The sequence below is a fragment of the Pinus tabuliformis genome, chromosome 4_2 (genome assembly GCF_031772625.1).
Source record: "Pinus tabuliformis cultivar Carrire ecotype Pingquan chromosome 4_2, CPIR1, whole genome shotgun sequence".
Taxonomy (NCBI): domain Eukaryota; kingdom Viridiplantae; phylum Streptophyta; class Pinopsida; order Pinales; family Pinaceae; genus Pinus; species Pinus tabuliformis.
In genome coordinates this window covers 880,019,056-880,033,973 of record NC_142304.1, presented here as the reverse complement: position 1 = coordinate 880,033,973, position 14,918 = coordinate 880,019,056, and the positions used below count along the sequence as shown (strand labels likewise).

The 14,918-nt window shown below is 36.9% G+C and overlaps 1 protein-coding gene across 1 annotated transcript in view; it reads right to left on the bottom strand.

Annotated features, from left to right (window-relative positions):
- The window catches only part of LOC149172506 (uncharacterized), a 287,733-nt gene that overhangs the window by 128,771 nt on the left and 144,044 nt on the right, over positions 1–14,918 (bottom strand). Inside the window, exons 12-17 of the mRNA XM_089426345.1 lie at positions 12,464–12,622; positions 12,203–12,298; positions 11,690–12,056; positions 11,458–11,571; positions 6,903–6,995; positions 6,460–6,527 (exon numbers count right to left, since the gene is read on the bottom strand). Of these exons, the coding sequence (XP_089282471.1) occupies positions 6,460–6,527; positions 6,903–6,995; positions 11,458–11,571; positions 11,690–12,056; positions 12,203–12,298; positions 12,464–12,622 (897 nt within the window). The remainder of the gene's footprint in view (positions 1–6,459; positions 6,528–6,902; positions 6,996–11,457; positions 11,572–11,689; positions 12,057–12,202; positions 12,299–12,463; positions 12,623–14,918) is intronic.

Genomic DNA, 14,918 nt, shown 5'->3' with positions numbered 1-14,918 from the left:
TTTGTCGGTCGAAAACCCTAGCATTCCAGATTAATGAACGATAGAGAATTGTAGTGGGTGCAGGTACTTATCTATTGCAATGTGTGATTGATCTCTCCAAATTCTTTTATTTCCGCTGCATATAATTTCTACGAGTTAAACTACCAAATATGTTGCATGAAAGTTTGAAACCCTTCCTGGGCAGGGTACGAGTACCAGAAAAGTATTCAAACTCGGAAACTCAGTTGAAACTTCCCCGAAACATCGTTGGTCATACCTTATGGTGTTTCGTGATTCTGAAAACACCGTACAGTATGGCTGGCAGTATTTTAGCCAGAAAAATGCAATGTTTCAGTGAGTTAAGTGGTTCTTTCAAGCCAGCTCAAGTGTCTAAGAAGGGCATGGGTCCCTTCTATGGCCCAAAAATGCTTAGTTAAACATTTTTCGTCAACTTCATTTCCCTTCTAAGCTAATTTCAATGAAAAATATTACACTTAGAGCTCTGGTTGATGCTCTTCATATTAGTGGTGATGCAAGTGGAACTCGAAGTACTCGTAAAATTGTCTCTTCTATTGAAGAAGCATCTTGTTATATTTTTGTTGATGAGGATAAGGATTGTAATGATTATTAATATGTAGTCAATATTTGTCTTTAGTTCATGTTTTATTTTAGTTTTAGCAAATATAGCCCTAATCGATCTTTATCAAAGCACAAACGAAAATAGACAAATGGTGTTGCAAAAGAAATTAAACAACATCAGGACGAACAAATCAGAGGGTGCAACATCTTACCTCATGAGGATACACCAGGCTCGTGATGAACTTTCAGTTGTTGGGGAGACTATGAATGATTTGTAACTAGTAAAGGTAGCTTTGAAGAGTTGCGTTAAGCATTGGACCACCTTTGTGGATGGAATCCTTGCTACACAATAGCTTCCTAATTGGAGTTGGTTGTGGTATGACTTCATCCAAAAAAAGATATGGGAGAACTCATTGACTAGAGGACAACGTAGGAGTAGCAAGAAGAAGATGAGATTGCTCTTGCTACACAAGCGAAAAAGGGCAAAGGGAAGGCCAAGCATAAACCAAAATGGAGGTGGACCTTCACAAAGTAAAAAGGAGAAGGACATGAGCAAAGTCAAGTGCTTTGCATGTCACAAGTCCAGGCTTGTTGACAGTCAATGTCCAAAAAGGAAAAAGAGCAAGGAAAAGACAGCCATGGCAACCACTACTCAGATGGACGAGATGGCTGAGATGTTCAAGAAATTTGCCTTGGTGTCATGCCTTTATGGAACCGTCATGAGAGGTGTCTAGTTGGTGGATGGTGGAGCATCTCGTCACATTACAAAATCTCAAGACGTTTTCACTTGCATGACCAAGGAGCCTAAAATATACATGTAGATCTTGGAGATAATGCCAAGTATGCAGTAGAAGGCATTGGTAGCATTGAATTTCAAATAAACTCAAATGGCATCATGGAGGTGAATGAAGTATTTTTTGTACCGAGTTTGGAGAAGAATCTACTTTCAGTTTTGGCAATAAAAGACAAAAGACTAAAAGAAGCCTAAGGGAGAGTTGAAGGAACAAGATAGAAAATACACAAGAAGAGAAAGTGATTCTCTAGTGTGAGTGACTTAGTAGACGGGCGTAAAGGAGGAAGACTACAAGAGGATTTGAGGGTGTATCGAGGAGGCCAAATCCCTAGAGATTGCAAGGTTGGGTTTCTTAAGAGAGAGGGAGGTCAATTTGATCAGAGAAATTGATTTGCCAAGGTTGAATCTCCTAAGGCGCAAAGGTAACTCGAAGCGAAGGCGCAAGGTCGATTTGTTAGCAAATTGTTGGGCTGAATTCCTCTAGGCCAAGTTCCTTCAGAGGTCGATTTCCAGGAGCTCGAATTCTTTGGGCCAAATTCATCCAATGGGGGACTGAGTTACAGGTTCCACTAAATGTATTTTTCTTGTAATTCTTTGTTTGTCGAAAACCCTGATTTTCCATATTAATGAATGATGTAGAATTGTTGTGAGTATTTATTTGTTGCAATGTGTGATTGATATCTCCAAATTTTTATTTTCGTTGCATAAAATTTCTAGAAGTGAAATACCAATGATTTTATTTTTCGGCAATTCAAAATTTATTTTGGTTAACTAAATAAATTGTTGGGAATAAATAATTGCTCTGAAAAAATAAATCTAAGCTAGTATTAGGAGATTTACAGTAATTGGTCTTTTGGAGTAATTATCTTTCCTTGAAGTTTGTTGTCTTCATTTCTATTTGGTTGAACGCATGAGATTGAAGATAGTGATACTTTTTTGTGGTGTATCGTAATATTTGAATTTGTGTTATATGCTATCACGATTGTATCATCCAACTTCTATACTTCCAGTTGCCTTCCATCCACAATGTTATAGTAGCTCAAAGACACGTCCTCACATCTATGTCCTGGTGTCCAATTTTTCCCACACTTATGACAATTGTTTTTCTTCTTTGTCCCTCTCATTGATTCATGGCTAGATGTATCTAAGTTCTTTATTTCTTCGAAAGTATATAGTTTCTTATTGTTGCATTTGTGTCCTAGTGATGATTTGTCACCACAATATCTGCATTGTTTATTTCTTTCTTCTCTAAGTCTTGATGTCAATTTTCATATTCTCTAGTGAATGATGACTTGTTGAACTTGTTCTTTTGTTCAATTAATTTCACTGCATGTCTAGCTTCCTCACTTGTTTTAGGGTGAGTTGAAGGAACAAGATAGAAAATACACAACAAGAGAAAGTGATTCTCTAGTGTGAGTGACCTAGTAGACTAAGGCGTAAAGGAGGAAGACTACAAGAGGATTTGAGGGCGTATCTAGGAGGCCAAATCACTAGAGATTGCAAGGTTGGGTTGCTTAAGAGAGAGGGAGGTCAATTTGATCGGAGAAACTGATTTGCCAAGGTTGTATCTCCTAAGGCGCAAAGGTAGCTCGAAGCGAAGGCGCAAGGTCGATTTGTTAGCAAATTGTTGGGTTGAATTCCTCTAGGCCAAGTTCCTTCAGAGGTCGATTTCCAAGAGCCCGAATTCTTTGGGCCAAATTCATCCAGTGGGGGACTGAGTTACAGGTTCCACTAAATGTATTTTTTCTTGTAATTCTTTGTTTGTCGAAAACCCTGACTTTCCATATTAATGAATGATGAAGAATTGTTGTGAGTATTTATCTGTTCAATGTGTGATTGATCTCTCCAGATTTTTATTTTCATTGCATAAAATTTCTAAAAGTGAAATAACAATGATTTTATTTTTCGACAATTCAAAATTTATTTTGGTTAATTAAATAAATTGTTGGGAATAAATAATTGCTATGAAAAAATAAATCTAAGCTAGTATTAGGAGATTTAACAGTAATTAGTATTTTGGAGTAATTATCTTTCCTTGAAGTTTGTTGTCTTCGTTTCTATTTGGTTGAACGCATGAGATTGAAGATAGTGATACTTTTTTGTGGTGTGTCGTAATATTTGAATTTGTGTTATATGCTATCATGATTGTATCATCCAACTTCTATACCTCCACTTGCCTTCCATCCACAATGTTATAGTAGCTCAAAGACATGTCTTCACATCTATGTCCTGGTGTCCAATTTTTCCCACACTTATGACAATTGTTTTTCTTCTTTGTCCCTCTCATTGATTCATGGCTAGATGTGTCTAAGTCCTTTATTGCTTCGAAAGTATATAGTTTCTTATTGTTGCATTTGTGTCCTAGTGATGATTTGTCACCAGAATATCTGCATTGTTTATTTCTTTCTTCTCTAAGTCTTGATTTCAATTTTCATATTCTCTAGTGAATGATGACTTGTTGAACTTGTTCTTTTGTTCAATTAATTTCACTGCATGTCTAGCTTCCTCACTTGTTTTAGGGTTCCATAGATTTATTTAACTATATATGTAATCTTTCAATCCATAGGTGTACATTTTTAGCAATTGCTCCTATGTGAACCCATTTTGTATCTTGGCCAAAACTTCTCATTCATGTGTATAATCATTTACATTTCCTTTTTGTTTAAGACGAACAAATTTGTTGTACAGGTCATCGTCTTCCTCTTCATGAAACCTTTTTAATAACGCAATTGCAAAACTTTGCCAATGAAAAGAACGTGTGTCACCTTTTTGGGTCCACCATAGGAACCAATCATATGCTTCTCCTTCTAGGTTATTGGAGGTCGTCATTATTTTTTCTCTATCTCCTAATAGGAGGTTCGATTCAAAAAATTATTCCATTTTGTTGACGAATTAGTAGAATGTTTTTGGCTCACAATAAAAAAATCTTTGTCAGGCATTCTTGTATGATATTTATTGCTTGAAAAAATTACTTCAAGTGCATGTTGATGTCCCTACTCGCATTTTTTTATTCTAGACTTAGTGTCAATTTTTGGTAGACAAAGGGTTCTGCAAATAATGCATGTACCCTCTCGATAGTTGGTCAATTCATTCCCCGTGGTAGTAAAGTGTGCTTGTAGTGTCAACTTTGTCGTTGTTTCTCATTCTTGATGCAATTTGCCATCGATTCTCGGCATCTTCTATCAACTTGTCAACTTTGTCTACCTTTTCTATTAGTTTATTATTTTTTCTATTAACACTTTTTGTCCTTCCCCCAACTCTATATGTGCTTTTTCAACATTGTCAGCACAATACCTTACGCTATTGACCTCGTCTCTATATCTGCTGACTTCGGCATGTAGTTTGTTGTTGCTAACCATCTTGTGGTTGGCCTTTTTCTTTGCAAACCCCACTTCCTCTTTTTTTATTATATCTATATATATATATATATACACACTAAAGTAAATATTTTATATAGTGATTTTTGTAAACGATTTTTGGAAACAAAGTGTCAGAAACATGATTTTCCAAAAAATTTCGAAAGAAAAGCATCTCGGAAGCATATATCTATATATATATATATATATATATATATATTAAAAACAACAACAAAAATACCAAAATAGTTGCACAAGATATGAAAACATGCATATTTGTACATAAACCAAGACAGATATGGCATCCATAGTACATCCATGATTGATTATTCAAGCATCAACCATTAAGATTCTAAAAATTACAAATATACATCAAATTTTAAAGCATATCATAGATAATAGAAGGCGGAAATCTAGTGAGTGTCAAAATTTTAAGCATACAATAGAAAGTAGATATTTAGAAGATAAAACATTAAAATAACTTATCTAGCATAGTAGCGAGTGATTGCCAACATGAGTCATGACCCAATAATAATGTTTACAAAATAGACCACCCAACCGCCACCAACTGCACACTGATCTAGGATGACTAAAAAGTTCAAATTCACAAACACTGAAAAGTTCAGAGTTCAAAGGTGTCCACATGTCAAGCACTCTTTTGAGCAAGATGTTCATCCTCCAACAATGTCCCCTCAACTCAGGCATTCCTCCTCGACACATGTGTAAAATGGTTCCAATACTCATATAGCTTTATGCCCAACCTCTAAGCAAGTATTGCCTTCTTCAAAGGTGGTCACTCCACATGTTCCAAGTGCCAATCCTCCTCCACAATTATTCCCTTGTAGAAGATGTCAAACCAGCAGATGTGCACCAACTACCACATCAAGAAGTAAGCCTCACTAATGCTGAACCCAAAGTATGCATACACCAACCAAACACACCAAATGTAAATCTACCAAAATGAGACAAAGGGGGTAGGGGACAATAAGCCCTCCACATCACATGAAGTGCACTGTGCTCTCCTAGCTAGGTGAAAACACTTTTGGAGCAACCACAAGATAACAAAATCATCTGGCAAAGGCACTGGCTACATAGATCCATGTTATTGTTTTAGATGATGAGTAGGACCCATTTACTCCTCTCTTGGCTACAGGTTTACTTCCATCTAGACAAAGAATGTTCCTTCATTGGATCTCTCCTCACTTGCTAGGGATTTCCCCCGGGATAATCTACCTGTAGGCCCGTGTTTTCATATGTTATTTCATTTATGGTTGTTAGTTTATTAGTTTTTCAATTCATTTCAGTTATTTCATTCTCATCTTAGGAAGCAACATCTTCGACCCCCGTTGTTTTTGTATAGGCTTCTCATGACAGGTGTAATCTCTGGTCCCCTTGACCTATTTGGACTTCACTGGACATTAACATAAATTTCATTTTTCATTTCCATTTGAAAATCAACCCAACAACCATCTAAATTTCCTCGAGGTTTTATAGCTACAAATCAACCACAATTTCAAAGTTCATATGCCTATAAGAAACAAATTGCATTCCATTTATTAGAACATATACCTATCCAATGTGAACTGAAATGTCTTAGACAAACTGTAGTATCATGTGAAGAAATATATGAGCTGAATTACAGAACATCCAAAACCATAGACCTCCATTACTATTAAAAAAACAATCTGTTATGGTGTCTGTTTGTGCACACATGCATGTGAACAGGAGACAGAGAATTGAAGGATGGAATACCTGCTTTGTTCTTCTAATACAAGCTGAAATTGTTCCTGGGCTCGTCGAGTCACTTTCTCCAACTTCATCTGTTTGCCCAAATGCAAATGTATAAGGCAATAAAATTGATAGGCTTTCCAGATTTTGTAAAATATATTATGGACGGCCCCCTTTTGGGACCAACCAACACAAAAGGCATATCCTTGTAAATTTTTCACAGATATACAGATATTAATGAGAGCAAAAAAATATGATGATAGTAGTATTGTACAAATAAACAATATCTCAAATAACACCTTATTGTGAAACTAGATAGTTAAAGGAAGTGTGAAAATCTTAGTGCAACACAAACCAAGGAAGATACCAACTAAAAGGAAACATTATAAAACTAACTATTATTCATTTACGTGTAGATCTGAACAAACTTTTCAAACCTCAAAGACCATGATTTTAGCTTCAAATACCTGCAAAGCTGCTGCAGTTTCCAATGCTAACTCAGGACTGACAGAATTACTCCTCAGGAATTGTAGACAACGTTCAAAGCTTGTCATCCAAACCTGACATTGAACAAAACATCAAATTGAAGAGGAAAAGCAAGTATTAACAATATATGGGACCCTAACAGTAAATAGCATAAATGTTAAATTTTGGTTAAGATGTTTTTTCCATAGGACAATTACTTCAATAATTCATAAGAACCCAAGATTAATTCCATTTCACATAAATTGTTATCTCAGTAATTGAAGAAAGAACATAAATAACATATACAAGAGACAAGCCAAGACAAGAGAACACCGAGATTGGCTCAAGCCAGGGAAAAACCCCAAGATGGGGAAAACCCTTGATCAATTCTTCTTATTATTATCTTCAAATGTTCAGCACAGAAAGAGAGAGAGAAAGTACAATTAATGACCAAGAAGCAGCCCACACAAATCTTCCATTCTACCTTAGCAGTCAAATCTTGCCTTAATCAGAGATCAACAGAAGACAAAGCAGCTGCAAGGACGTCTTCAAAAGGAGCTCAATTCTGGCTGGATAGAGCGGCCCAAAACAGTTCTATACTTGGTAGACAAACCTGGTTAATGTGATGATGCGATGGAGGCAGATCTGGAACCTGGTTAGGGCTCGATTATAGCTAACTTCTGTTCATTCAATTTCCTTCAACAATACAGCGGCTAGCCTCATTCTCCATGTTTCCAACCCTCACTGCATGTAGCTTGATGTTTATGAAAGATAGAACTGACGTCCCAGAATAGACTTGTAGTGCATCTGCAATTTCCTCAATACTTGTGGTCTATGTCACAAGGTTCGTCGAACTTTAACCTCGAGGTTCGAATTTTGGCGAACCTTAAAAAAAAATTGAGGTTCGGCGAACCTCATAGTCATTGACCAAGTCCATAGATCAAAACTCATAACTTCCTATCGCAACTCAAGCTTGTAATTTATCCTTGCAGTTTCCATGTCTGTGATAGAATTTTTTATGTTTCCATGTCTGTGGCAGAATGAACTGAAGATTGTGGTTAATCCGGATCATGAATCAAAAAACTCCGACAGAAGCCTAAAATCTAGAATTTTTTATGTTTACTGATGTTGATTTCTTACTATTTTATCGTATAATTCATTTTAAATTAAATATATAGACGAACCTAATAACGAACCTCATCAAAACATTCGAACTCAAACCGAACCTAATCATTGTCGAACCCGAACTCGAACCTGAACCATGTGACATTGCTTGTGGTTTATCAAAAAGGAAGAATACTACTCCAATAGATCTCCAATCTGACCGGCTAGGCCTCAGCTTGCCTTTGCTGAATATTGGACCAACCAAAACCCATAAACAGACCTTAAATACTCCTTCGCTATCATGCTCATGTACTCCCTGTGCTGCGGCTGCCTCTCATGAGACTCTCGAGTCTTGACCCTCCGACAGAAGAGAACCCACAACTAAACAGACCTTCAACCTCCTTCAAGACCTCAGCTGCCTCAGACACATGTTTTGGGCAAGTTGATGTGTCTAATGAGAATGGAGGACACTTATATATATAACAATTTGTCCTTATGGAGGTGAAGCCGACCTTAACATTTTGGAGGCAAATTTGAATTTCAAATTTTCATTTTTCCCACCTTAATAAGGTCATAACTTGTAGAATTTCTTTTAAGTAAATAAATATTTTTCCTTATCCAAATTTGGTGATCTTAAGGTTGATTTTGGACCTCTCGAAAAGAGGAATTCAATGCCACAATAATCTTCCTCAAAGGAGCAGACCAAAGTGGAATTTGGCCCTAGTTGCCAATTTTAACAATAAAGGATGGGTAAACAAAAACATCACGCTTAAAAGTAATGACTTTGACCAATTTATGATCTAAGATCAAGTTTGAACAAATAGTTAATGTGACAAATCTCAAAAAATGGACACAGAAGCTTCAAAAGAAATTGCGCCAAATATAATAAATAGGGGCAAATATTACTATTACATGAAAAGCAGAACAAAGCAACTCCAAACAGTGATGCAAGGTTCTAGAAGGTCTTGCCTGACCTAGAAAAGTTGGCCCTGAAAGGCTTTACCTGAGAGAGAGCACTCAGGCAAGGTCCCAAAAGGCTGACATTGATCCCTACAAAGTTTTGGTCCTCAATGGTCCTACCCACTCGAAGGGTTGGCCCTGAAATATTAACACTAACACTGAGAACGGTTCGTCCTAAAAGATCTTACATGGAAAAAGGGTTGATCCTGAAAGGTCAACCTGATCTCTAATTTGATATATAACCTGATATATATATATATATATATATATATCAAATTAATAGATGTCAGGTTATATATCAAATTAATAGATCAATGGTTTGGTCCTCAATGGTCCTACCCACTCAAAGGGTTGGCCCTGAAAGATTAACAGTAACACTGATAACAGTTGGTCCTAAAAGATCTTACCTGGGAAAAGGGTTGATCCTGAAAGGTCAACCCTGATCTCTAAAAGAATATATATATATATATATAGATGTCAGGTTAAAGAGACCTCTTCCTTGGAGAAGATCACTTTCATGCATCTCACAGAGCAAAGGAAGTGCTCGATTTCTAAAACTTCCTTACTTCTTCAACGTATCAGCATCTCAATTAAATGTCTCCTTCCCTACAAGTACATCTCCTGGACAGCCCCCCTCCAACTTTCACCCCCTAAAAGGGAAGATTAACAAAGCAGTCATGGAAGACATCTATCAAATATTTATTCAAGCTTACTTGTATCTCCCTCCTAGGCCTTCTAATTTGAACATCTCCTACATATCTTTAGCAGCATTGGTCACACAGCCTTAGAATTTCCCTTGGCCAGTACAGGGTTTACTCCCACTAGGTGGGGGTTGAGGTTCAAAGGTTGACCACCACAAATTACGCACAGCATCTCTCTGCTTTCTTCTCTCCAATGGACTACGAACGAGCATTTCCTTTCAATGCACCCTATCTATTATGAAATCAGGGAGATATTTCATACAATTTTATTGTTCATCCAGACTATATTTTAGCAGCATTGTTCACACAGCCTTAAGACTGCACATGGTCAGTACAGGATTTACTCCAACTAGTTGTGGCCTGAGTCTGAGACGCTGATCACCAGGAATTACTTTGTTCTCAACAAATGGATAAGAAGGAGCACTTTGTTTCAAGGCACTCCATCTGTTATGACATCCGGGATAGATTTCAGCGTTCATATTGAGACTCAAGAGGGTCCCTTCCTACATTTTCCTGTTACCCTGAAGTGGTGGTGCTTAGCTCTTTATATCTGGAAGGAAATTATTTTCAGACAGGAGGCCCTGCAAGACTCCTCTAGTTCCAAGGCCACTAGGTTGATTACATATTTTTTTTACTCTTTTTCCACAAATGTAGGCATTGAGTGCCGACTAGATACCCTACTCAAGGACATGGCAGGTAGTAGAGAAGCAATTTCCCCATTCTTGAATAGCTGGAAAACTGCCAAGATATAATGTAGGGTCACTAAAACATATTCATTCCACTACCCAGTATGATGGTGGAGTTGGTTCCCAGTTTAGATCAAGCAGGCAAGCACCATCACGAGATTTCTTACCCCGGTTAAGGACACATCAAATTTGGATGTCAGGAGTCCTTCAGTAAGGAACACTCGGCTTACCCCCATGATTATCCATCCTGGGCCATTCCCCTAAAGACAACCCAAGGATCTACACAGGTTTCCTGAGTACTCACAATTGTTGACTATCAATCTAGCTCCTCTTTTAATTCAGGTGTAGATTGGTGTATCTGTTATTATACGATCAATCTATCTCTCTTTATCCAGGGTTTACTTCCTAGACTTCCCTTTTGTACCTTTTATTTTGATTTATTATTTCAATTTTATCCTTTGTGTCCAGGACATGCCTTTGGCACTCCCATGTTGCCGTTGTGGTTGGGTGTACTTTGTCCAAATGACCTATTTTTGCCATTTTTGGACATTAACATAATTTCTCATTCTTTCTGCAAAATTGAAAATACTGTGTAATGGCAAGATGAAAAGACACCCACATACACTCACAGAACTTGGAGGTTAAGAGAAATAAAAGTTTGTATTAATATTGATGTCGGAGCAAAAAAACCTCTTCGCACATTACATTCATCAATCAATATACAAAGCATAGTTATAGCACTCATAAAAGCTTACACTTTTACAGTGGTTTAACCACCTAACCTTTTACATACTAAATTTTAAATTTGTTTACATGCTATTATCACTAACTTCAACAGTAACATTATGAACACACATTTATACGAGTATTTGTGTGTTGACATGGTCCCGACAACATACACCAAAATCTGCTAATCAAATAAATCGGTTCATCCTGACTGCATAAGTGCATTTGAAATACTGAAGCAGCAGCTCTAGCACTAAGACACCAAATGTGATATTTGACAAAAACATAAGCTAAAAGAGTTCTTCACAAAACATAAACTGAAGTATCTCTATATATATATGCCAAGTATGAAACCATCACATCAATGAACATAAACATACCGTGACATGACAAGGAGACATGGTTGCAGAGAGTTTCCAATCTAAGTTTTCTCCAATAGGAGAGTGTACAAATGTAGCAGCAAGTGCATACTCCTTCTCTTCACTGCTCACACTCTGGGGCAAAATTCATGCATACTGAGAATCAGTAATTAAATGTCCTCTACATGAAGTATTCAGGGACGATAGGTAAGCAAAATTTTGAGATTGACTCGAAAGGGAAGGAAAATATGACCTGTATCAGGGATCCTTCAGGAGCAGAAACACCATATAACTTCAGCTTTGTATCACAATGAATGCTCTTGGGATATAGTCTAAGACCAACATGAAGACTCTCAAACTTCCCACAGATGATTTCCAAATTTTGGTTGTCTACAATTCGAGCTGCACTTTTCCCAACAGTGGCATCCAATGAGACTTGTAGCATGTCAGGAGGCTCCTTATCGGAAAGGACAAAGAAGTTCTCTGCAGAATGGTAGCTTAAAAGTTCATTAAGCTTCTTCCACTCCTCTTTAGATAGCTGTCCTGGACGTGGCATGTCAGTGACCCCCTGTGAATCTTCAGAAGCATTAGAAGGGTTTGAATCTGCTGCTGTTGACCCCCTGGAAAACAGAGTATTTTTGTTTATAAACATGAGTAAATCTATCAGGAAAATATTATGAACAGATAAGGAATCTCACAAAGCAAAATGACCAAATTTCCTGCATAATATCTTGAAAATAGATGCACCAGTCAAACATCAACAAACCATCCAAAAGACCACCAACTAGATTTCCTCACGCGTGCCCTCTCTAATGCCATTTCCTTAGACCTTGCACTTTCAACTCTAGCATGAGCAAGTAACCTACATATAAACAATCAATGAAGCAACAAATGTTAGTCACTGTGAGAATCTTTATCCGCAAATTAACAATATCTTTCCAAAATCGTTTCATTCCACTGGCACAAGAAGTCATTAGAAATGTGTGAAAAATGCAAAATTTTATACAGGTAAAGACATAATTCCCACCTCCATAAAAGGATAACCTTTGCATCTAGCTCCTCCTCAATTTCTATGATTTCTTTGTTCTCCAGTCTGGGTACTTGTTGCAAATACCCTGCATAGAGCTGAACATACTTCCTACGAAGGTGACAAAGGCGAGAAACATTTTCCCATGATAGGCGGTGCCTGAGCAACTCAAGCACAATAAAAGATGTTGAGTCTTGCCACAATATAGCCTTAACAATATAACTCAAAGAAGAAAATTAAACTCTAACCAGACATAAAACCCATAATATGAAAAGTACTGACACTATTTCCTCCCTATCATACAACAGTGGGTTTTTCAAGTCAGCAAAGTTTGCCTCAGACTCTCCTTAAGTTTCAAATATTTCATTAACTTCCAATTATTTTATTAACTTCCAAAACAATGGGAGTAGCTTTACTTTCTCATCCAACCATCACAACCGACTTCCAGTGTTATCCATGTTCATATTTTTCAGTATAACATTCAAACATTTGTTCCATTTTAATTTCAGAGAACCATTGATACAAAAACCGTCAATAGAAAGGAAAAAGCTTATTTCAAGGAAAAATATCCATAAAACTACATGGATTTCCCTCAATATCTCCCACTTTTCATGTACAAACTGTTAAATATTAGAACTTCCTCCAAACTCTTCAATACTTTACTGCAGGCTACAGAATTTATGAACCATTTAACTTTGGGTTTAATTAAACTGGTCATTTTTTGGATTAGGACAAATGTACTCTACTAAAGTTATTCCTGTTTTTAATGCCTGGCACCTTGATTAACAATACCATGGAAGTGGCTTGTGAACTCTACATCATCTGCCTCAAAGATTTTGGTGCAATAATACAAGCATGTCTGTCCCATATGCAGTTTCATTAATTTGTTGCCAACAAAGAAATTGCAAGCCCAACCATTTCCAATGGCAGTGCTGATGATACAAAATTACAAATAGCACCCATAAATGTTTAAATCTATGTTAGCACTCAGGAGTTGAAGTAACATGACACCATATTGTGTTCATTAATGATTTAATCTGTGAAATTGTGAATATGATATATTATTGTTCTCAGCCTATTATATAGATTTTAACTGAAGCATAAAACTTCTGGATAGACAGTAATATATATAGAAATATTTTATTAATAAGATGAATTACAGATAATAATTGATTACAATGGGGTTCCTGGCTTATATACCGCCACGGACACCCTTTGGGAAAGGGCATGATCTTATGATCGTGCCCTTTCGTCTAATTAAAATTAAAATTAAATAATAACCCTAAAATTAACTAATTTTTTACATAACATTGCCTTCCTCTCGAAAGAATGCTTTGTCCTCAAAGCATAAGTAACGACGGATGTTGTTGAAGAATGATTCATTCTCCCAAGAAACGTCTTCTTCGGCAAGTCCTTCCACTTGATTATATATTCCAAGATGATCAAGGTCCCACACTTTAAAAGGTCTTGGATTAATCTCTCAATTTCCGTTTTTTGGAGATGTGGATATCGGTATGGCTTGATGTTGATGGGGTCTGACCTTGCCTTGACTTCTATTGTATGCTCAATTTCCCTATTAGGCGGCATCTTCATAGGTAGGTCTTGAAATACTTTTTCATGCTTCCGAATCATATCTTGTATCTCTGGTGACTCTTCTCTGGTCATATTTGCAGATAACATTTCTAACTGGTGACATTGTACTGCATAAGCAGGTGCTCTTCTTCGACTCAGCTTCATCATCTGAGATGATGATACAACTTGATTTTCAGGTGCTTGGAATCCATGTAGTTTGTACTTCTAACCTCCCCATTTGAATTTTATAAATTGTACTTGATGGTTGGCAGCATAAGTACCTAAAGTTTGTAGCCATTGGATACCTAAGACTACATCTACTCCTCCTAATGGTACCGTGAAGAATGGAGACTCTAGATTAAAGTCTTGAATCTGCAAATTGACCTTATGGCATTTCCCTACCTTTTCAATCTTCTTACCATTAGCTACCATCACTTTCATGTTTGGTAAGGGAAATGAAAAAATATTGAGTCTCCTTGCCACGGTTGCATCTAAAAAATTGTGTGTGCTACCCGAGTCGATGAGAACCACTATGTTGTTCTTCTTTATGTGTCCTTTTAACTTTAAAGTCTGAGGTTGTGATATACCTGTCATAGCTGATAATGACACTTGCGGAATACTTCCGTCATCTAATTCTGGTGAGAATTCTGGGGCGTCTTCTATGTCTTCTATGTCATAATCTTCACTGTTTGAATCATTGGTTGCTTCACAATTATATAGGTTCTTTGGTTCTTTTCCTTTAGCACATCTATGTTTGGGGTCCCATTTCTCACCACAGCGTTTACATTTACCCTCTTTTATCCTTTGTATTTCCACATTAGATTTTTCATCTTCACGACGATGTGGTGGAACATATCTTGTATTATTTGAGTCCACATACTGG